The sequence below is a fragment of the Anolis sagrei genome, chromosome 1 (assembly GCF_037176765.1).
Source record: "Anolis sagrei isolate rAnoSag1 chromosome 1, rAnoSag1.mat, whole genome shotgun sequence".
NCBI lineage: Eukaryota > Metazoa > Chordata > Lepidosauria > Squamata > Dactyloidae > Anolis > Anolis sagrei.
Window position 1 is genome coordinate 336,256,697 of NC_090021.1, and position 23,146 is coordinate 336,279,842.

General features: G+C 41.8%; 2 protein-coding genes across 2 annotated transcripts in view; one reads left to right on the top strand and one right to left on the bottom strand.

Moving 5' to 3' along the window:
* NAA30 (N-alpha-acetyltransferase 30, NatC catalytic subunit) overlaps positions 1-13,814 on the top strand; it is a 35,377-nt gene extending 21,563 nt beyond the window's left edge. The window contains exons 4-5 of the mRNA XM_060753649.2: positions 1,295-1,350; positions 11,982-13,814. Of these exons, the coding sequence (XP_060609632.2) occupies positions 1,295-1,350; positions 11,982-12,119 (194 nt within the window). The 3' untranslated portion in view covers positions 12,120-13,814. The remainder of the gene's footprint in view (positions 1-1,294; positions 1,351-11,981) is intronic.
* Positions 13,815-22,326: 8,512 nt separating this feature from the next.
* CCDC198 (coiled-coil domain containing 198) overlaps positions 22,327-23,146 on the bottom strand; it is a 38,619-nt gene continuing 37,799 nt past the window's right edge. Inside the window, exon 6 of the mRNA XM_060753625.2 lies at positions 22,327-23,146. This exon is cut by the window's right edge and continues 69 nt beyond it. Within this exon, the coding sequence (XP_060609608.2) occupies positions 22,980-23,146 (167 nt within the window). The 3' untranslated portion in view covers positions 22,327-22,979.

Genomic DNA, 23,146 nt, shown 5'->3' on the forward strand with positions numbered 1-23,146 from the left:
CTTCCAGAGTCCTGAGAGAAATACCACATTTCCACCACAATTTTTAATGCCTGCTTCTTTGTTATAAATGATTGATAAACTTAACATGATATAGAAGTAGGCTATTATCCCACTTTTTATTTTTACAGTAACAGAATTGGTAGGCTTCTACTTTGGATTTATTTCCAGAAATTCGTAATTTCAGCTGTTTAGTTAAACCACATGTGGTTGTAAAAATCCTTCCCACTGACCCAACAAGAAGGAGGGGGTTATTGGAGGAAGTGCATTTTAAATTGTAGCCAATAGATATAAGCCACTGCTTCAAATCACTTAGTACAACATATTTAAGTGATACCAAGTCCTTTTGGACATATGCCATGAAGTCTCACTTTTCTCTGTACCTCAGAAGCAACCAGGCTCTTTTTATCTTGTTCAAAACATTAAGAACCTATTTCTTTTTCCAATGAACTAAACTTATAACTAAACTAAGACGTCTTACTTCAGGCACATCATGAGACAATCTAGTTCATTAGAAAGATAATAATGCCCAGCAAAGTGGAAGGCTAAAGGAAAACCGGAAGACTGCATTACAGGTGGATAGACTAAATGAAGAAAGCCGCATCCCTGAGTTTCAAGACCTTACCAGGGCTGTTAATAATTCTAACTTGGTGTCTTGGAGGTCACCATAGGTTGAAGGTGATTTGACAACAATTAACAACAACCACAGTGCCTTGTTTATGTGCAATTCATTCTCTTAAGTTAGCTGCTTTTCTCTGTGATGCATTTTCATAAGATAAGCAATAGAAATCTGGGCACAGAAATCTAAATAAACCAAAGGATGTAGAGCGTGTAAATAGTATTTCATTTTGTTTTGTGATGTCCAAAAGTGCAAACAGCATAGGAATAGAACTGGGGAGAGGGGTTAAATTCCAAGGTACCTTAAATATGGTATGCACATTTTTGATCTCTCATTCTACATGCCAGCTCTTCTCTGTCATAAAATTCATTATAGCATCCCTTTCTTGCACCTGATTATATCAAAAAATCAAAACCCAGAATAAAGATCCCAAGTAAGGCCAGAATCCGATTTCAGGGAATGGCCCATTGCAAGTTGATTGCAGAGACATGCATAGTTTTTCTCCTTTGAGGTAAAATTGTTATTCTCTTAGTCATGGACAATGCCAATAGTAAACCTAAATTTTGCTTAAATTAAATCATGTATTTTATATAGCATCATAATCTCCTCCACTGGAGTTAATTGTGCTGAAGTAATTATGCCTGTGCTTGAAATGTGTTGCTTTATTCTCTATTCTAGGTACAAACTTGGTAAAGAAAGCTATTTACGCCATGGTTGAAGGAGACTGTGATGAGGTGAGCTTTTTGTTCCTTTGAAGGCAGCGTGTCTTTATGCCATGCTTCATTTGGAGGCTGTCCTTCCAAATGCTGTTTGTTGTATAAGCAGTTCTTTGTTCAGAGCAGAATAGAGGGGGGAAATCTAGTTATCTTGTTGGGGTAGTGTAGTGAAATCTGCAAAGATAGCTTTTAAATGTACATATTTTTCCCCACACAGAAGAAAAACAATTTAATGCCTAAGATAATTTAAAGTGGCATCAATGGTTTCATAACATGCTGCATTAACAGTTGAATATTTTAGTTGTTTGCCCTATGTGATATTGAGACCTTTTAGAATATTTACAGTGAGTGAGTAGCCTCTATTGTAGTGTTGGAATTATAGACACAGAGAATAATAGAGTTGGAAGAAATCACTTGGGCCATCTAGTCCAACCCCCTACCATGCAGGAAAAACACAAAGTACTCCTTCATGTAGTCTTCTAGATACTGAACTGCGAGTTCTAGTAGCCCCTAGTCAGTGAAATAATAATAAATAATAATAAACTTTATTTATACCCCTCCACCATCTCTCCGAACAGGGACTCGGGGCGGCTTATATGAGGCCAAGCCCAAACAACGAATTACAATAAAATAAAATACAAGTTGCAATAAAATAAACAAAATAAACCAATGATTAGGAGAGTTAGTACTTGATGTCCACAATATCTGTTTTGTTATGTGAAATATCATATGTAGGGATGGGCAGCTGAGGTGGGTCCAAGTTTTGGACCGACTTCCAGAAATACCAAGAGTAAAAAGACAAAATCAGAAGTGGACAAAAGTGTTTTGGATGCTACAGAATTGAGTGGGGTAGGGAGAGTTGCAAGCTATTTAAAAAGCAATTTTTTAAAGATGTCTGGGGAAGGCAAATTACACTCTCTGCAGGACTAAAAAGGGGGCAGTCTACACAGGCAAGGGTTGCAAAAGTAATCATGGTACTCATCTTTGCCCAGCTTGTCTTTGATATTGATTTGGTGGTGGTCTGGGGCCCAAATGTGTGGTGTTAATGTGTTACCAATTAGACATTACATGCTTCAAAAGTCATTAAATATTTAAAGCATAGAATTTCTTTTATAATATTATATGTGTTTGTGCGTTGTGAGAGGAAAACTTTGTGCAAAGGTTTGAACACACCTGATTAGAATTGTATTGGGTTGTTGCCGGCCAGGATTAAATAGTCCCAGAAGCCACCTCAGTCTGACAGCTGACCCTTCCCATCTTACATGAAAGCAATAGATCTCAAAATAGGTTTTCTTAGAGTGCTTTGGTCAGATGCCAGGACAGGCGTGAATCTTTCGCTCAGCTCAGAGCAGTCCAGAGGAAAGCAGGCACTCCTTTGAACCTAAAACAAGAGCCTGTTCCTTGTGGTCTTGATGAATAGGGTATCCCTTTATCTGCCTCATTAGTCTTTATGGTTTTGTGCTATACATCCCTGCAGTCTGACATAATCTTTTTTTCTGATTCAACTTGTGCTTAGGACATGAGGCAAGTTTACAACAGGTGAAAAGTCTTGCCTTTGTTGCCTTAATTTCCCTTTAGGGAAGCTCTAGCAGTTCTTTTTAATTGACTCAGGCAGATACTGTGTGTGCCCTAACAAAGCACTGAAACTAACACTGATTTCAAACAGGCTTTTAAAGTATCTCAGCGTGTTAGATTGTATTGTGTTGGTGAGTACAAGTGGGACTGCTTCCTTTTGTCACCATTGATCCTTCTCCAGAATGCAGGAGTATTCTAGCACTTCGCTTCTCAATTTTAGGCTTTCATGCTCCAGTACTTAATAACTATCCAGGAAAGAAAATGCCTCGGCTTGTCTGGTCCTATTTCTGCTACATATATTCAGTAACTAGCCTGGGTACCTGGCAGTGCCCAGGTTATTTGAAAAATACATCGTTTGTTTTGAGGTGTTAGGTAATATCATTTTGTTAATTAGTAACACCATTTACAGTGCTCTGCCTTGATGCAGGATGAACTACAACTTGCATTCTGTTGAGTGAGTCCCCCAAACCCCTCCAGTCTGTTCAGTTGCTCCCTGTTTGCTGTGTGCCATAGAAAAGGGTTACAGGAGAAGCAGTGGGCGGGGTCATGCAAATTCCAGAGGAAGGAACCCTAAGATGTCTGTCTGTGCTGGAAGAAACACCTAAAATCTAGGAGGAAATTCTCCAGGAATGAAAGCATTCCTTGGATGGTGTGCCATAGTATTTGGGGAGGACATTGGTAGCATTTGGGCTACATGTTCACGGTGCTCACTATAACCTGCAATGTCAGTGGAGGAGACTGCCTTTGGAGACTTCTCAGCACTTGGAACTATAGCCTGTTTGGAGGCAGGAGGCTGTGTAAATGGACACCTCCACCACATATACACATTTTTTCACTTTTATTATGTATATAGATTTACCAGTGATTGTGCCATCTGACTTCCAGATTTAGTGAAGTTGAAGAATTGTGCTGCTGTTCATTTTGCATCAATGGCAAGTGATGTTCTCCTGTTATGAGATCTAAATTTATTTATTTACTATATTTCTATCCCGCCTTTCTCGAATCCGAAGGTGACTCAAGGCAGCTTTCAACCCGGCAGCCATTCAATGCCTTAACCATATACAGTAAAAAATTTAAGCATTTAAACAAATTTATAAAATCATACAATAAAAAACATTTAAAAACATATAAAACCAATATCTTTACTGTTCATCACGTTGGTAAATCAAACCTTTGATCAGCTGGCTTGCCTACATTAGAGTAAGACCAAAGCTTTAACACATGTGCTATTTCTACTATGTGTCTTTGCACTGGCTTTATGCCGACATATGACAAGCTATAAGATGCCCAGGAATCATTTTTGTCATGAGGGATGGTATGTATAGTTTGTAAATAAACAATATAACTTAGTGTGTGTTTTTCTCTCACAGCTTGTAAATCTTACTATAAAAATGTCTGTCAGATGTCTTAGGACTGTTAGGTGTATTATTGCTCGTATTTGACCCAGTGAACTGCCATCTAACAAGCTGATAGGCCAAAAATTAATCCCAAAGTATTTATCTTGGTTCAGATATCATATTAAAACATTGATTTGTGCTCGTCACTGTTAGGAGTGCAGACCGTGCTACAAATAGAATCTTCTCTGCTTTTTGTTTTCTGTCTGCTTACCTTACCTGTATTTGCAGCAGCTTCCAGGTGTTGGGATCTTTTACAAGTGATCAATACCAAGAAGTCATGTTCTCTGATAGTTAGCTCTGATCATAGGTTTCAAACCCATTTCAAATTTTAGGAATTTTTTTATTGTGGTTTGTTGTTTAATAGCAAATTATGGTTTCCCAGTTCTGGCACAATGTACAACTCCTTCAGTTGTGATTTTATGTGATGTTGAAAAACTATACTGTTACTTATTTTATAGCATGCTAAATAGGAATCTTTCAAGATTAACCTATGCAAAATCATTCAGACATCTTTTCTTCTAAGTGTCTTTTTTTGTCAGGAGCTTGCTGACAAATAGGCTTTCTTGAAAAACCAGAAAAGAGTATCTGGAAGTACACACGATGCCATTAAACTTGAATGTCTACATTGAACCACTGCTTGAAAAGCAGATGACTTGGCAGGCCCTGTCTTGAGAACTTAATGTGGCTCGCAGAAATATCCAGACTTCAAGTGCAATATAGATCTTAATTATTATTTGATAAACACAGTAAACACTGGAAGGGCTGATGCTAGCAGCATTCTCTGACCTGGATAATATTTGCTCCAATGCACATGTTTTTATCCTATCCTGAATAAATAAAGAATTTTGGGTATGAGCAATTTAGAATTTTTAGTGTGGCAGGTAATTTTTTTGTGTTCCTACTTCTGGCCATCAATCATAAAAAAATGACAGGGGCTAAACCTGATAGTGGTGAACCACTTGCCTATAAAGAAATGCTTAATTCTGAAGCAGAAATTGAACATGTCTCTTCAGATCCTCCATATGGCATCAACCCTCCATATTTGCTGGAATCAAGGGCACAGGAGACCTATGAAAGTGAAAAATCACAAATGACAACATTGCAATCTGAGAGAACACCAGTCTGGGTGATTTTTCACTCCTCCAGTTGCTGAAGAATGAAACTTTTTTAAAAAAGTTAACCTCATGACCTGTTTATTTTACTTTTTAAAAAAATTGCCAGGCATTTTGTTCCATTTCACCTTGAGCTTAAAGTCACCTTGAGCCCTAGATCATCAGGGTAAAAGAGGGATAAAATATTAGATAAATAAAGAAACGAAGCTCTCCAGAGGTAGTTTGTCAGCAATTGTGGCTTAGCACACGCCAACACAAGAGGCTGGCACTCAGCCGGCATAGTTGTTCTCTCATAAGTGCTACAGTTGAGCTGTATCAAAGGAATTGTTTTGAATTGAGCTCTTCTCTGAAGAAGCCCTTCTTACATTTCAAAACATGTCGGATTGTTTAGATTAATATGTTCAAGCTTGTACCTATTATTAGACTCTACGATGGAGTGAGCTGGAAGGCTGAAATGTGAGCATTCAGCATGCTTCCTCTTGCTTCGCTACGTTTTTTAAAAACCCAGTTATATTTAGACCTGAGTCATGTGTGTGTGTATACACTCCTTGCCACTCAGCAACTTGAATCACAGGCTTATATGTGAATTGCCCCCATTGAAAGATTTGGGGGGTTTGGCAAGGCGGATGATTGCAAGTTATTTCCGGTGTTTTATTCGCTGCTATTCTCTGCTCATGAATTATATCTTTACATAGCAATTATCGTGTGACTTCAAGTCGTTTCCGACTTACGGCAACCCTAAGGCAGCTCTTGTCATGGGATTTTCTTGGCAAGATTTGTTTAGAGAGGGTTTGCCTTTGTCTTCCTTGGAGGCTGAGGGAATGTAACTTGTCCAAGATCACTCCCTTCCATTGGGGATTTGAACCCTGGTCTTATAATAATAACAATAAACCTTTATTTGTACTACCATCTCCCGAAGGACTTGGTGCGGCTTACAAGAGGCCGAGCCCAAATACAACAATAAAACAACAACAACACAGTAACTCAAAAAACAAAGCAATAGCAAAGAATAGCAATACATTAACAACATCCAATTACACAATTAAAATAATGGCCAGGCCAAATGTAATAATTAAAATTTAAAAAGCTGGGCATGACAAGGTGGGGTGTTTGGAGGGGGATGGGCGTGCAGATATCCTGAATCTCTAATAAAGTGCATTGGGACATAATGCTAGGAGTTTCCTTATTCTGGAAAGGCACACTGGAACAACCACGTTTTCAAGCTCCTCCTAAAGATAGCTAGCGACGGAGCCTGCCTGATGTTCTTAGGGAGAGAGTTCCAGAGACGAGGGGCCATCACCGAGAAGGCCCTATCCCTCTTCCCCACCAGTCACGCTTGCGATGCCAGTGGGATTGTCAGCAGGGCCTCTCCAGATGAACAAAGAGATCGTGTGAGTTCGTACACAGAGATGTGGTCACGCAGGTAGGCGGGTCCCAAACCGTTTAGGGCTTTGTAGGTAAGCACCTGCACCTTGAATTGGGACCGGAAAATGAAAGGCAACCAGTGGAGCTCCTTAAACAGGAGGGTTAACCTCTCTCTGTAAGTAGCACCAGTTAACAACCTGGCCGCCGACCGTTGGACCAATTGAAATTTCCGGGCCGTTTCCAAGGGCAGCCCCACATAGAGTGCATTACAGTAGTCCAACCTGGAAGTGACTAAGGCGTGGACCACCCTGGCCAGATCCGCCTTCACGAGATACAGTCACAGTTGTGCGAAGGCCCTCCCAGCCACCACCAACACCTGAGCTTCAAGCGACAGTGATGAGTCCAGGAGGACCCCCAAACTGCGGACCTGTGACTTCAGGGGGAGTGTAACCCCATCCAGCACAGGTTGCCACCCTATACCCCAGAGTTGTAGTCTAATGCTCAAGCCACTATACCAAACTGGCTCTCTTAGCACGTGGCTACTACTGATTTACAATCTAGCTGGCCTATCTGCTATTCACTCTGTACCTATCTTGGTGATGTTTCAGATACTGACTTTGACAGTCTTTTGTGTATTGAAGGACAGCGGAAGGTTTAAATGAATGGAAATGAATGCTGCCAGAGGCACTGATAGCATAAGTATCCCTTGGGGAAATGTTAATTAAGTTTGAATGTTTGGTTATTCCATCATAAGCTTCACGGTATCACTTGTTGCAGCTTGAGCCCTCTATTCTCTCCATCCATGTCCTCTGAGTTGTATAAAATTGCTTGCGGCTCTTTCTGGAAGACACTGCTTTTGAGTCTGCGACATGTGGCTATTTATCACATGTCACGGCAGTGGAAATAAAATGCCTTTATTTGAGGATATGGAGAATTGAATATGTTTACCTATATTGGTCTTTCTTTCTGCTGCCCTGTTTTGAAGCCTTCTCCCTCTCACCGAGGCTCCCAGTGGAGTAGATTTGGCTGTTTACTGAGGAAGAAGACTAGGGTTTTGAATAAGCAACAGGAGCATTATCAGACTTTTGAATGAGACATGGATGCAATGGGGCTGTGGATGAATTGGGAGTTTTTTTTTGTTTGTTTGTTTGATTACATTTAGGCGATCCCTCGGTGTCCAAGTAGGATAATCCTCCAGGGTGGGTCCGTAGGTGACTATGGAGCCCGATTCTTGATCTGCATCGTCTCCCGCAGTGAGGGCATTTGCTTTCCAGGTGGAAGGCTGTCCCGGTCGGGGTTGGCTTGACATGCCTTCCTCTTGGCACGCTTCTCCCCTTCGCCCTCCATTAATGCCTCTTCAAATTCTACAGCACTGCTGGTCACAGCTGACCTCCAGCTGGAGCACTCACAGGCCAGTGCTTCCCAGTTCTCAGTGTCTATGCCAGAGTTTTTAAGGTTGGCTTTGAGCCCATCTTTAAATCTCTTTTCCTACCCACCAATATTCCGTTTTCCATTCTTGAGTTCGGAGTAGATCAACTGCTTTGGGAGACGGTGGTCGGGCATCCGGACAATGTGGCCGGTCCAGTGGAGTTGATGGCGGAGGACCATCGCTTCAATGCTGGTGGTCTTTGCTTCTTCCAGCACGCTGACATTTGTCTGCTTGTCTTCCCAAGAGATTTGCAGGATTTTCCGGAGGCAGCGCTGATGGAATCATTCTAGGAGTTGCATGTGACGTCTGTAAACAGTCCACATTTTGCAGGCATATAGCAGGGTTGGGAAGACAATAGCTTTCATATAATCATAGAATCAAAGAGTTGGAAGAGACCTCATGGGCCATCCAGTCCAACCCCCTGCCAAGAAGCAGAAATATTGCATTCAAATCACCCCTGACAAATGGCCATCCAGCCTCTGCTTAAAAGCTTCCAAAGAAGGAGCCTCCACCACACTCCGGGGCAGAGAGTTCCACTGCTGAACGGCTCTCACAGCTTTATAGACAAGCACCTTGGTATCCCTACGGATGTCTCGGTCCTCAAACACTCTCTGCTTCGTTTGGAAAAATGCTGCACTCGCAGAGCTTAGGTGGTGTTGTATTTTGGTGTCGATACTGACTTTGGTGGAGAGGTGGCTGCCAAGGGAGCGGAAATAGTCAACATTTTCTAAGGTTTACACCATTAAGCTGTATCTCTGGCATTGGAGAGGGATTGGCTGATGGCTGCTGGAAAAGCACTTTGGTTGTCTCGATGTTCATTGACGGGCCGAGCTTCTTGTATGCTTCTGCGAAGGTGTTTAGAGTGGCTTGTAGGTTTTCTTCTGAATATGCACAGACATTGAAAGTAATGGCAAGAAAGGTAGTATAGGTACACGCAGAAGCACAGGGAGACCTCTAGAACTGCAAGCTCTGGAACTGCAATTTAGAATTAATGCAATTTGCCCCCCACTTTGACTATAATGGCTGAGTGCTGTTGAATCATGTGAGTTGAGAAATGAGTTTAAAAGAGTGGTATTTCCCTGGAGAGCAGTTAGCTAAAAACAGTGGTGCTTCCCTTGAAAGAAGGGAGTTTTAAAAGGTGAAGCATCCCTTAAAAGACTCTAAAGGGCAGTCCCCAAGTTATAAACAAAATAGGTTCTCTAGGTTTGTTTTTTAGTTGAATTGGTATGTAAATCAGAACAGGTACATTTTTAAATTGTAATTCCAGCCACATACACACGTGCATGCATGCTTTGGGTTAACATCCCTGCAGTGTTTGTTTTCATTTCACTTTCTGTCCCTGTGAGAATTGGAGTTTGAAAAAATTAGCTTGTTGTGGAAACAAGGATTTGTGATCAATCTCCAGTGGATTTCTCTCCCTTCCTGTTGTCTCACCCCCATTCTTAACTGTGAGTCATTTGTAAGTCGGACGTTTTCAACTTAGGAACTAGACTTCTCTTGGGTATGTGAAGGGCCAGTCATATTAAGCCTGCAATTTACAGACTTACACTTTGGATTTGGTGGTAGTGAAGCAATGGCTGATTGAAATATGTATAAAGAACAATTGAAATGAAATTATTGTATAGCTCAGTGCCAGCCATTATGCTGACAGAAGAAAAGTTTGTCTGCACCTTTCTCTGAGACAGACAGTGTGACTCAAGGCTGATAGAGGATGACTCACTCAAGGCAACCATTTATTAATAACTAGCTTTTGTACTCTGCATTGTCTGGGTATGCACTTTCTGATAGTAATTATTTGAAATGCTCATTGTTTGCATAAGAATTTTATGACTGCTAAGTGATACATTTTTCTTACTGTTTATATTCAGTTAATGAACCATCTGGGGCAGGCATCCTCAAACTGTGGCCCTTCAGCTGTTTGGGTCTTCAACTTCCAGAATTCCTGACAATTGAACAAGCTCGTTAGGCCTTCTGGGAGTTGGAGGCCCAAACAACTGGAGGGCCACATTTTGAGGATGATTGATGTAGGAGCTTAAGATCGGCCGGGGAGGCCCTTCTCTCGGTCCCATCTTCTTTGGTAGGGACAAGAGACAGGGCCTTCTCAGTGGTGTCCGCTCAGCTATGGAACTCTCTCCCTAGGGATATTAGATCAGCCTCTTCCCTCCTCACCTTCAGAAGGAAAGTAAAAACCTGGCTTTTTGAACAAGCCTTTGGAAACACAGTGCAATAGACAAACACAGAACAATGTGAAACTGAATTGTGGAACGGCTCAGACGATGTTTTTGGACAAGACTAGCACTGAAGGCATTGGTTTTTTATATGTTTTTTATTGTTGTATTGTATGGATTTTACAAATTTGTTTTAAATGTTTCAATTGTATATTGTTATGGCATCAAATGGCTGCCTGGTGGTAAGCTGCCTTGAGTCACCTTCAGGTTCGAGAAAGGCGAGATATAAATATTGTAAATAAATAAATAAATAAATAGATGAGTAGTTTTTTACATTAATTTGATTTCTTAAGAAGTAAAAATCTTACATACGTGTAATTAATTGATATTGAAGCTACCCTTTTTATAATATGTTTTATTTGCACAGTAATTTACCTATTAATAGCTTTACTTGGAAAGTGAGATGCTAAAAATCAAATCTGTGGACCTATTTTAATTTTGTCCTCTTACTATTGCCAAGTTGTGCAGTCCTGGTTTAAAAGGTCAAGGCTTCTTCTGAGACACTGACTTACTTGGGTGGAAATAACTCAATGACTTGGTGCATTGAGAGCAGTAGTGGGTGAAGTAAGGCCCCTTCTCTGGGATCCCAACACTTACGGCGTTCTTCGTCTTACACAGGATTTTATTTGCAAATAATGGCGGCTGAGCTATTTCCCCTTCACTACAAAGTTGGTTATTAAAGTTGATTGTTGCTTCAGTATGCATCCATTCGATGACTTCACGGGTTCTTGCAAACTAGTTTGGATTTTGTTCTTTGCGAAGGTCCCAAAGGCACCCAACTGAAATTACAACTGGTTCAACGGGTGGCGGCCAGGATGTTAACTGCCGCTCCTTACAGAGAGAGGTCAACCCTCCTGTTTAAGGAGCTCCATTGGCTGCCGTTTACCTACCGAACCCAATTCAAGGTGCAGGTGCTTACCTACAAAGCCCTAAACGGTTTGGGACCTGCCTACCTGCGTGACCGCATCTCTGTTTACGAACCCACACGCTCCCTTCGTTCATCCGGAGAGGCCCTGCTCGCGATCCCACCTGCGTCACAGGCACGTTTGGTGGGGACGAGGGACAGGGCCTTCTCTGTGGTTGCCCCCCGACTCTGGAACACCCTCCCCAAAGACATTAGACAAGCACCCACTTTGGCAGTCTTTAGGAAGAATCTGAAGACCTGGCTATTTCGATATGCCTTTCCGGAATAGGATAACCTCCAGCACTACGTCCCAGAAGCACTTTATTAGGGTTTAAGACTCTCTGCACATTGCACTTGCCCAGAAATCCAACATACCACCTGCCACACCCAGCACTTTTTAACCTGTACCCATCACTGGCCCGGTCATGGTTTTTATTGCGTAATGATGTAATGTTTTGTTATTGCTTATGTTTTTAATTTGCTTTAAATTGTATTGTTTTTGTTTTGCTGTTGTTGTGTTGAGGCCTTGGCCTTTGTAAGCCGCATCGAGTCCTGCGGGAGATGCTAGCGGGGTACAAATAAAGTTTAATAATAATAATAATAACAACTGTCCTTAAATATATATCTCTTCTTTTCTAGGTTGTCTTGGAGACGGAGATCACAAACAAGTCCGCATTGAAACTTTATGAAAACCTTGGCTTTGTACGAGACAAGAGGCTGTTCAGATACTATTTAAACGGAGTTGATGCACTGCGTCTTAAACTGTGGCTGCGTTAACCGGAGGACTCTTCTTCCCAGCCAACATGGCAGCGGCGTCCTTTGCATGCAATGCAATTTATGTGGAATTGCTTTGCAAGTGGACTTAACTTCCATGCAGCTCTTCTCTGTGAGTGTCTCATCGACCGTCGCCCCTAAATCGTTGCACTGTGTGGCATGGCGCATCTTGTTCTGAATTTACGACCGGTTGTTTCAGACTCCAGATCCTCTTGGTAACCAAGAAGATGTGCCACTAGGTAGTCAAGATACTATCTCTTCATTTGCAAGTCTACTGACTCCTGTTATATAAATGGTGAACATTTTATCTAAGAACCTGTGTATGTGGAACACAACTTTCTTTTGGTTCAAGAGAGAGAGAAAAGCCAATGTAGATTGTAAAATTCTATAAGTATACTAACATTTCATACAAAAACTCACCATAGTTTTCTTTTTTTTTCTGGGGAAAATGAAAACAGCTTCAACTTTAGGTTTTATTTTTCAATATTGAACTTTCCATTCTTAAATATTGGTACCTCAGTGATTAGTGGATGAAAAAAATGTATTGTAGGGTGGGGTGTGTGTTACATCGAGTAACGGTAACAATTACATTGCGTCTGCCAGTGCCTGTATAGAAACGTATATTTGTCTCCACCGCTAATTTTTGAGTGCATGCTTTTTTTTTCTCTTGATTTTATTTTTTTGTCTTTGCAAGAATGGCTTTTATTTAAATTCTGGATTTGATAATAAATTATTTCATTTATAATTTGGATACTTCTCCCACGTGGGGGTCTTTACGAAGCCCTTCTCTTCAAGCAAGAATGGTAAGCTATCTTTCTATCAAGAGACAAACAAAAACCATGAGTAGCTGCTAAAAGGGAGTCTGATGCACTTTTTCCTTTAAAGAGAGTGAGGGATCTTTTTTTGAACAAATTAATGTAAATCGTTTTGATTTTTCAAAATTATCGCCAGAAATAGTACACCCATTATTTGAAAGCAGTTGGAACAACCTAGTGTTCATATGGATTCATGTTGTGTTGCTTCCATACTCTAAAAACGTTCCATCCTTTCGTTTTTTATCTTGAAAGCACATTTCCAAGTGCTTCATCATGTGCTTTCTCTCCATTTCCTCTTAAAGTTTTTCATAAGCCAAAACCCTTGCTGTTTTAATTTTCTCCTACCTTTTTTTTTGGCAGAAGAATATCCAAAGTCTGGATTTGGAACATTACCCCTTTTAAAAATGGGCTCCATGGGCTTGTTCAAACTTAGCATCCTTTTTTCAGCAGTTACACAGCGTGTACTTCTGTCTGTCAGTGCAATATGTAAAGCAAATCACTTCTTTTTGGCAGTTCAGCAATGACAGCATTGGTAAATAATAAATATATATATATATGAGCAAAGCATAAAAACGACCCTAGATGACTCATGGGAAAAAAACGCTTCCTTCTATTGAGAGAAAAATCTTCAGAATTCAACTTTTGCCTTACTATGTTGTATGTTAAGGATTCAACCTGTCATTTTGTAATATGGTTCGAGTTACTGTACATTTGAGAGGACCTGGACCTCCAGTCGCCCTTGGAAGAAAAAAAGACCCGTTCTGGACAGCTTAGTAAGTTTAAAGGAAGGCCATCCTTATTTTGCACAGACTGAGCATTTCCCCCACTATGTATAAGTTGTGAATTGTATTTGGGACAAATAAAGGATTTTAATTTAAAACTGGCACTTCTCTCCCGATACAATTTGTATGGCTCACCACCTCTTCTCCCTTCGCTGAATTGGTGCCTGAGTTGGAACATTTTAGAGCTGTTTCCAGACTGTTTCCAGAACCACCAGCCATCTCCGTACCAGCACCTGGCCTCTTGCTTTCCACCAGGTAACTCAGTCCTTGCCATTACATCTGGGTGGGCCTCTTGTGACTCCCTGAATGCTTTTGAACTGTAAATCCCATGAGCTAGTGATGAGAGATGATTGGAACTGCAGTCCCAACAACACTTGGAGGACTGCACCCACTCTAAGTAAGCTAGAGCAGTGGTTCTCAACCTTTTGTCCTCCAGGTTCCTAACAGCTGGTGAGCTGGCTGGGATTTCTGGGAGTTGTAAGTCCAAAACACCTGGCGGACCAAAGGTTGAGAACTATTGAGCTAGAGCAGTGGTTCTCAACCTGTGGGTCTCCAGGTGTTTTGGCCTACAACTCTCAGAAATCCCAGCCAGTTTACCAGTTCTTAGGATTTCTGGGAATTGAAGGCCAAAACATCTGGGGACCCACAGGTTGAGAACCACTGCTCGAGCTCAATAGTTCTCAACCTTTGGTCCTCCAACTCCCAGTTTGACTGTCTCAAGTAAAAAGAGGGAAAGCACTGATCACACACACACATATAAGTCATAAAATAGTAAACAATGCAGTAAAAGATGTTGAGCTGGGAAAACGCTAAATTTACTGTACTGTGTGTGCCTCCACAGAAAAGGCAAGGAAAACAGCAGCTGCCTCAAATTTCTTATTAAGCAAAAACAAACAGGAAAACAGAGGGAAAAGGGAAAGACAAGATAAACCTGTCGAAATCCATCTGTTCCAACAATTTTCTTGGTCCTCCAGGCAATTCTGTGGTATTTTTTCTGCCAGAAGTAACCATAGGGTATCACAGGAGGACCTAGGGAAGATGCTGTTTAGGAATCCAGCTAGACACTATAATAACATCCAGGAATATGTTGCTCATTAGACTTTGCTACTACCTACAGTTTCCTGTTTCCAAGGTATGCTCAGAAACGTATCCCTTGCTGCTATGAGAGTCGGGCTTGTATAAAAATATAACATAAAAATAGAAATAATAAAAGCAATAGCTAGTAAAAGGACGAAACATCCACGGATGAATTGTGGAATCTGTAGGTGGCTTCTAGGAGGTACAAAATGTTTTTGCTTACTTAAGCAAGTCTTGCCTGAGCTGGTGGTCTCATTTCTGATATTAGTCCAGCTAGAGTGCATTCAGTCAGTTGGATTTACCTTATTGTTGGCTCACCATCCCACAATTACTGTCTTTGAAGTAATGGTAGCTAGCACATGTGTGTATGGTTCGCTTAAAATACAAAGTTGACCAAAAGAAGCTGAATTGCTCTTCCATTTTGCGATGTAGGAACCTATCCCCCCTCTTTTCCGTGGTATTCCTGCCTCTGGTATCAAATTTTCTGCTGCTGTGGTTTATTATGGAAGACTACGTTAATTGCATGAGATCACCCTAAACACATTTACAATCTCTAATTCGGTTCACAATGCCTCTACTGTCAGCCTAGCCTGCTGTTAAAAATGGGTCAGCCCAGACAATATGTTAAATGAGTAGCATTTAATACCAAGAGAGGTGCTTTCGTATTCATAACTATATTGGGGGGATAATCTGGACTGGACCCATGGTGCGCAAGGAGAAATTGCCTTTCCCATTTTTAAGCCCCTAATGTGGGATCAGATTGGATTGATACCCTCTGTCAGTGTTTCTCAACCTTCCTAATGCCACGGCCCCTTAATACAGTCCCTCATTTTATGGTGACCCCCAACCATAACATTATTTTCGTTGCTACTTCATAATTCTAATTTTGCTACTGTTATGAATCATAATGTAAATATCTGATATGCCGGATGTATTTTCATTCACTGGACCAAATTTGGCACAAATACCAAATACTCCCAAATTTGAATACTGGTGGGGTTAGGATTGATTTTGTAATTTGGGAATTGTAGTTGCTGGGATTTATAGTTCACCTACAATCAAAAATCATTCTGAACTCCACCAAGGATGGAATTGAACCAAACTTGGCACACAGAATTCCAATGACCAACAGAAAACACTAGAAGGTTCAGTGGACATTGACCATGAGTTTGTGAATTGTAGTTCACCTATATCCAGAAAGCACTGTGGACTCAAACAATGATGGATCTGGACCAAACTTGGCAGGGATACTCAATATGCCCAAATGTGAACACTGGTGGAGTTTGGGGAAAATAGACCTTGAGACATTTGGGAGTTGTAGTTACTGGGATTTATAGTTCACCTACAATCAAAGAGCATTCTGAACCCCACCAGTGACAGAATTGGGTCAAACTTCCCACACAGAACCCCCATGTCTTGAAGGGACTTGCTTGTGCGAGCCTCCCACCAGTCTTGCATGACCAACAGAAAATACTATGTTGTTGTAGGTTTTTTGGGGCTATATGGCCATGTTCTAGAGGCATTCTCTCCTGATGTTTTGCCTGCATCTATGGCAAGCATCCTCAGAGGTCGTGAGATCTCACTACTTACAAATGCTTACAAAGCGTTGTTGAAGGCTTAGATGACTGGAATTACTGGTTGCTTTGAGTTTTCCGGGCTGTATGGCCATGTTCCAGGAGCATTCTCTCCTGACGTTTCACCCAGAATGTTTCTGGAACACAGCCAATCATATTAGCCACCCTGAAATTTTGTTAGCATAGGGTTGCTGTGAGTTTTCCGGGCTGTATGGCCATGTTCCAGGAGCATTCTTTCCTGATGTTTCACCCAGAATGCTTCTGGAACATTGACATACAGTCCAGAAAACTCACAGCAACCCTATGCTTATAGAATTTCAATGTGGCTAATATGATAGGATTTGGGTTTTGAGTGACTGGGGCTTAACAATAAATGGCTAATATGATAGGATCTGGGTTTTGAGTATTGCCCCCATTCATCTTAAGTATTCTCCCCATTCTTCAAGATTTACATCTTGCCATGCTGTCCTTAATCCAATGTCAGTTAACAGAAGATGTAAAATGCATTAAGAAATGAACATCCAAACCATTATTGGGGGCTTGGCTACTTGGTCACTTATACAAAATGTAGTTCCAATTCAAGTGGCAGCCCCCGGAAAGCGCTTTGAATGAATCTACTGACTGGGTATGGCCATATGCCGTTGCAACTTTTTCCCTGTAAACAACTTCCCTTTGAACACACGGTGCCCATCTTAAATAACATCACTCTCAGCAACTTTCCACAGCGATCTCATTTGATATCTTCTGTTTCTCTGAGTGCAGAGAAACGTATCTCACCTCACCTCCAATTCCCTGAACGGTGCTCTCTGCAGAAACCTTTAGAAAAATTCAGCTGAATACATAAAATAGTATTTGAGAGTAAAGAACAGCTACAGCCCTTGGAGGTGGCTGATGTAGGCAGAAGTGAAAGGTTTCAGGTTTACCGAAAGGTCAACCAAATCCCAGTTATAAAAATTATCTGTCTAGGGATGTTATTGCACCGTGGTCTATTTACACACTGCAAACCCATTCTCCTAGACAGCTGGAATAGATCAGAATAACCCCCCTAAATAGTTTTGTACTATCTGCTTATTGCACCACCTCATAGGCAACTCCTTTGAGTCTCATTTAAGAGAGGAAAGTGGGATATAAATACATTATTGATGGTGGTGCTGGTGATGATAATGATACCTGCGCTTTGCCCTCCCTGGCCCATGTCCTGCCCTTGTTGGACTGGAAGAACAGTACAATTTTGAGATTTTGCTGGTTATTGTGGATACATCTCCTGTGTTGCACAGTTAAACTTTTCTGGGTTCCTGTGCACATATTCATTTCCCGTACCTCCCATCATTACAATAAATATTAATTCACTGTCAACCCGAGTGGGTGACAATTGCAAATACAAGCCTTATGCCAATGGTAATGCAGTATCTGTGCCAAAAAAAGTCAATGGGATTTTGGGCTGCATAAATGGGAACATAGTGTCTAGATCAGTGTTTCTCAACCTGGGGGTCGGGACCCCTGTGGGGGTCGCGAGGGGGTGTCAGAGGGGTCACCAAAGACCATCAGAAAACATAGTATTTTCTCAGTTCTTGTGGGTTTTTTTTCGTATTTTCTGTTGGTCATTGGGTTTCTGTGTGGAAAGGTTGGTCCTATCATTGGTGGGGTTCAGAATGCTATTTCATTGTGGGTGAACTATAAATCCCAACAACTACAACTCCAAATCGCAAGGTCTATTTTCTCCAAACTCTACCAGTGTTCACATTTGGGCATATTGAGTATTTGTGCCAAGTTTGATCCAGATCCATCATTACTCGAGTCCACAGTCTGGATATAGGTGAACTACAATTCCAAAACCTCAAGGTCAATGTCCACCAGACATTCCCAATATTTTCTCTTGGTCATGGGAATTCTGTGTGCCATGTTTGATTCAATTCCATCATTGATGGAGTTCAGAAGGCTCTTTGATTTAAGGTGAACTATAAATCCCAGCAACTCCAGCATTACCAGATGACAAAATCAATCACCCCGAACCCCACCAGTATTCAAATTTTGGGCGTATTGGGTATTTGTGCCAAATGTGGTCCAGTGACTGAAAATACGTCCTGCATATCAGATATTTACATTACAATTCATAACAGTAGCAAAATTACAGTTATGAAGTAGCAACTAAAATAATGTTATGGTTGGGGGTCACCACAACATGAGGACCTGTACTAAGGGGTCGATGCATTAGGAAGGTTGAGAACCACTGGTCTAGATCCAGGGAAGTCATGCTACCCCTCTATTCTATTCTGCCTTGGTCAAACCACACCTGGAATCCCACTCTGTCCAATTCTGCGGGCCGCAGTTGAAGGGAGATGTTGTGCCCAGAGGAGGGTGACTCATGTCTGGAGAACAAGCCCAATGAGGAGTGGCTTCAAGAGCTGTGTCACAAAATATTCAATGTGCATATTTGATAAATGTGAATTTTGTATGATGTGTGGGAATGAATGGAAGGATGTGTGGTTGGAGTTAATAATTTTGGAAACACCAGTATAATATTAAGGCCTGCAATGACTAACTACCTGCTCGCCGGAATGTGGATAAAACCTGCTAATGAGATTTGGAAAGTAATTTCTGATAAGAATGGGACAGTAATAAAGGAAATGTTTGCAACCTTCCTTATATTAAGAAGGAAGTCAACACAAGCCTTGTGTTTGTCAACACCAATCAAGAAGATAAAAATCTGGCCAGGAAATGGAGATGGAGCCAGGATGGAAGTCATCTGTTATTAATTTACAACTTTGGGACTACATCAACAGAATATTCCTATAAAAGACTCAGTCTAATAATGCTCAAAGTGTGACAGACAGAGACGCTGTCCGCCCGCTATGCTCTGCTCCATGGGAAGGAGAGAGATAGTGTATGGATAGTGGCGGATCTGCACAGGAGCAGTCTGGTCACTTTGGGGCTTCTTTCTCAAGGGAAGAGCAAGAAGTGCACTTTTGGTGTCTTGGATTTTGTGCAGGGAGTCAGGTTCTGCTGTATGGAAAACAGAAATCTGGTCCCTGGCATTGTTCTTAGGGAAAGGATGCATTTTGGTGTTTTGAAGTTATGAAGTCATGGAAGTTTTGTAACTATACGTTGGCAGGCTGCAGGAAAGCGGGATCTGACCTAACAAGTGCTTCTCCAAGGAGGGAGAAAAATGTTTAACCTGCAGAAGAGAAGGCTGAGAGGGGATATGATGAGGGCCATGTCATAGATGTGAGAGGAAGTCATAGGGAGGGGGGAACAGGCATGTTTTCTGCTGCCCTGGAGACTAAGGCGCAGAGCAATGGCTTCAAACTACAGGAAAGGAGATTTCCCTGAACACAAGGAAGAACTTCCCAACGGTGAGAGCTGTTCAGTAGTGGAACTCTCTGCCTTGGAGGGCGGTAGAGGCTCCTTCTTTGGAGGCTTTTAAACAGAGGCTGGATGGCCATCTGTCGGGGTGCTTTGAATGCAATTTTCCTGTTTCTTAGCTGAAAGAGGTTGAACTGGATGGCCCATGAGGTCTCTTCCAACTCTATGATTCTATGAAACATGATTTTGGGGTTCTAAATGGTGACATTAATAGTTATCCATTTGAATCCAGCATGCGGCCATCTGTCAAGGGTGATTTGAATGCAATATTCCTGCTTCTTGGCAGGGGGTTGGACTGGATGGCCCATGAGGTCTCTTCCAACTCTTTCATTCTATGATTCTATGCCACCTCACATTAAAATATGGGTCCACATTCAGCAGCTAATCCTTGGTAACAATTCAATGCTGTCAGCATATGTGTGAAAATAGCTAAACACAGGAAGCAGTAACTTTTCCTAAAATGTCTCTGTAGTATGAAGGAAAAGTATATCCAACTAATGAAAAACCAGAACAGCACCAGGAAGGACTGTGAAATTGCACAGTAACATTTAATTTTCCAAAAAATTAGAAAAGGGAAGCGCAAATGAACAAAATGGGGAAGTAATTATGCTGTAGCCAGAGGTTATCTCTGTCTTCTCTCCAGAAGTTTAATTCCCACTGTTTGGGAATGGGAAAAATGGCACCCTAAACACCATGTGCATTCATCCAGTATTGGAGCAGCAGCGCTAGTTACTAGAGATGGATAAGGTTCGTTCGGCTATAATAAAATCTGAAATTTCAGCTTTCCGAAGGGCTTCCGACTCTTTGTTTGAAGCCAGAAGTCCCTTATAGTTTTGAACCACATTGCGCTCTTTTCCTTTGGAATGAGGAAGTGAGTCGGAAGAACAATGAAGCATTTTTTTTCTTCAATCTAGCCTGCTGGGATGGCGAAGCAGGAAGTTTTGGAGAGTTCCAACTTTTTTTTAAGGAAAAATTTAGACATGACTTCCGAAGCACCCCCTAGATAAGAAACGGGTTTTGAACCATTTTTTGGATCAACCAAGCCTACTAGGCAAGATGGATGGATGGCATCCTTGAAGTGACTGGACTGACCTTGAAGGAGCTGGGGGTGGTGACGACCGACAGGGAGCTTTGGTATGAGCTGGTCCATGAGGTCACGAAGAGTTGGAGATGACTGAACGAATGAACAACAACAAGCCTACTAGTTACCTATCACTCTACTGTCAACACCAGAACGACGTGCTTTTAGGAGCCCATTCACAGATTTCCCCATGAGTTAAAAGACACAGCTGGCTTAAACCCACTCACAGGCTGTTGAAAAAATGCATAAACATTTGTCAAAACAATTTAAGAGTTGCCTGCAAATCGTGTCACAAGGAGTGTAACTTTTGCACAGTTTGGATATCCTGTCTGTGCAATCATCTTGGTCATCTAAACCATTTAGCCTCAAGACTTTTCATCTGATGTCTTCCTTCCTTCCTTCAGTAGGTGTTCAGTTACTAATGTCCCGTACAAGGGAAGAAAACAGTTCCTCAAGCTTAGAATTAGGTACTTATTTATTGATAGGCTGAAATGGAACCCGGTTTGTCCTTCCACTGCTTTCCATTTAACCTCTTTCTTCCAGCTATTCTACTAATCTATTTGGTGCACGCACACACACCCCCAAAAAGCCAATGCAGCATCGATAGGAGTCTAGTGTCCTGCTGTTCATTCGTTCAGTCGTCTCCGACTCTTCGTGACCTCATGGACCAGCCCACACCAGAGCTCCCTGTTGGCCGTCACCACCCCCAGCTCCTTCAAGGTCAGTCCAGTCCCTTCAAGGATGCCATCCATCCATCTTGCCCTTGGTCGGCCCCTCTTCCTTTTGCCTTCCACTTTCCCCAGCATAATTGTCTTCTCTAGGCTTTGCTGTCTTTCCTCAATCTGTGTCCAGATTGAGGAAAGTTATAGTCTCACTCTGTTCTTCAGATCACACCTGGAATAATCCTGTGTTCAGGTCTGCGAATGGCAATTCAAGAAGGATATGAATAAGATGGAATGTGTCTAGAGCCGTGGTTCCCAAACATATTTTGAGCAGGGACCACTTGACCAGGGACCACCCTCCAACATTAGTACCAAAAGGGGTACGAATCCGTTTTTGGTCAACTTTTGGTTATTTGGAATGCTGATTCAGAAAATTGCATTGGATAGACAACACCAGCTCTAGTTTCTGGTACAGAACATATGCCATCGAGTAGTCACCATCTGCTCACCCACAGAAAACCATATTTAATAAATCTGGGCACTACAAGAGGGTTTTGCGAGATCAGTCGCTCTCATTGCAACGGTGTAGTAATGGTGAGGCCACAGACCATATTTCAGTTCTTGCAGACCACAGACCACAGGTTGGGAACCACTGATCTAGAGACGGGTAACCAAAATATAATCAACGGTCAGGAAACCTTGGCTAGCTGGGTATGTTTAACCTAGAGAAGAGAAGGTTAAGAGCTGTTTAGCAATTGAGCATCCAATTGCGTCTCTGGAGGTTTTCCAGCACAAGCAGAATGGGTTGTTGTAGGTTTTTCCGGGTTATATGGCCATGTTCTAGAGGCATTTTTTTCCTGATGTTTCGCCTGCATCTATGGCAAGCATCCTCAGAGGTTGTGAGGTCTGTTGGAACTAGGAAAAAGGGGTTTATATATCTGTGGAATGACCAGGGTGGGACAAAGAACTCTTGTCTGCTGGAGCTAGGTGGGAATGTTTCAACTGACCACCTTAATTAGCATTTGATGGCTTGGCAGTGCCTGGGGGAATATTTTGTTGAGAGGTGGTTAGATGTACCTGATTGTTTACTCTCTGTTGTTTTGCTGTTGTCATTTTAGAGTTTTTTAATACTGGTGGCCAGATTTTGTTCATTTTCATGGTTTTCTCCTTTCTGTTGAAATTGCCCACATGCTTGTGGATTTCAATGGCTTCTCTGTGTAGTCTGACATGGTGGTTGTGAGAGTGGTCCAGCATTTCTGTGTTCTTAAATAATATGCTGAATAACAAGCAGAATGGCTATCTGTCCAGAGTGTTTAGATTGTTTATTCCTACATGGCAGAATAGGGTTGGAATGGATGGCTCTTGTGGTCCCTCTTAGCCCTTAAGACTCTCTAAATCCATGGCTAGAATAGTTGTGGAGGTTGGTTGGTGTTGGTGTTCCCCACCCTTCTCATTCCTACGAGTCTCATCAATTGTTTGGAGGCCAAGCTTCTGCACCACATCTTCCGATCAGAACTCTTTATCAAAAAACTCATCAAAAAGAGCGATCCTTTCCGTTTTAGTCCTCACTAAGGCGGGTCTCCGGCAAGGATGATTCCAGTTGTCAGAGTCACTGCTTGACGTATCTGAGGACGACTCTCTTCTTGCCTGCTGGTTCCACAGCCACGCTTCCACTT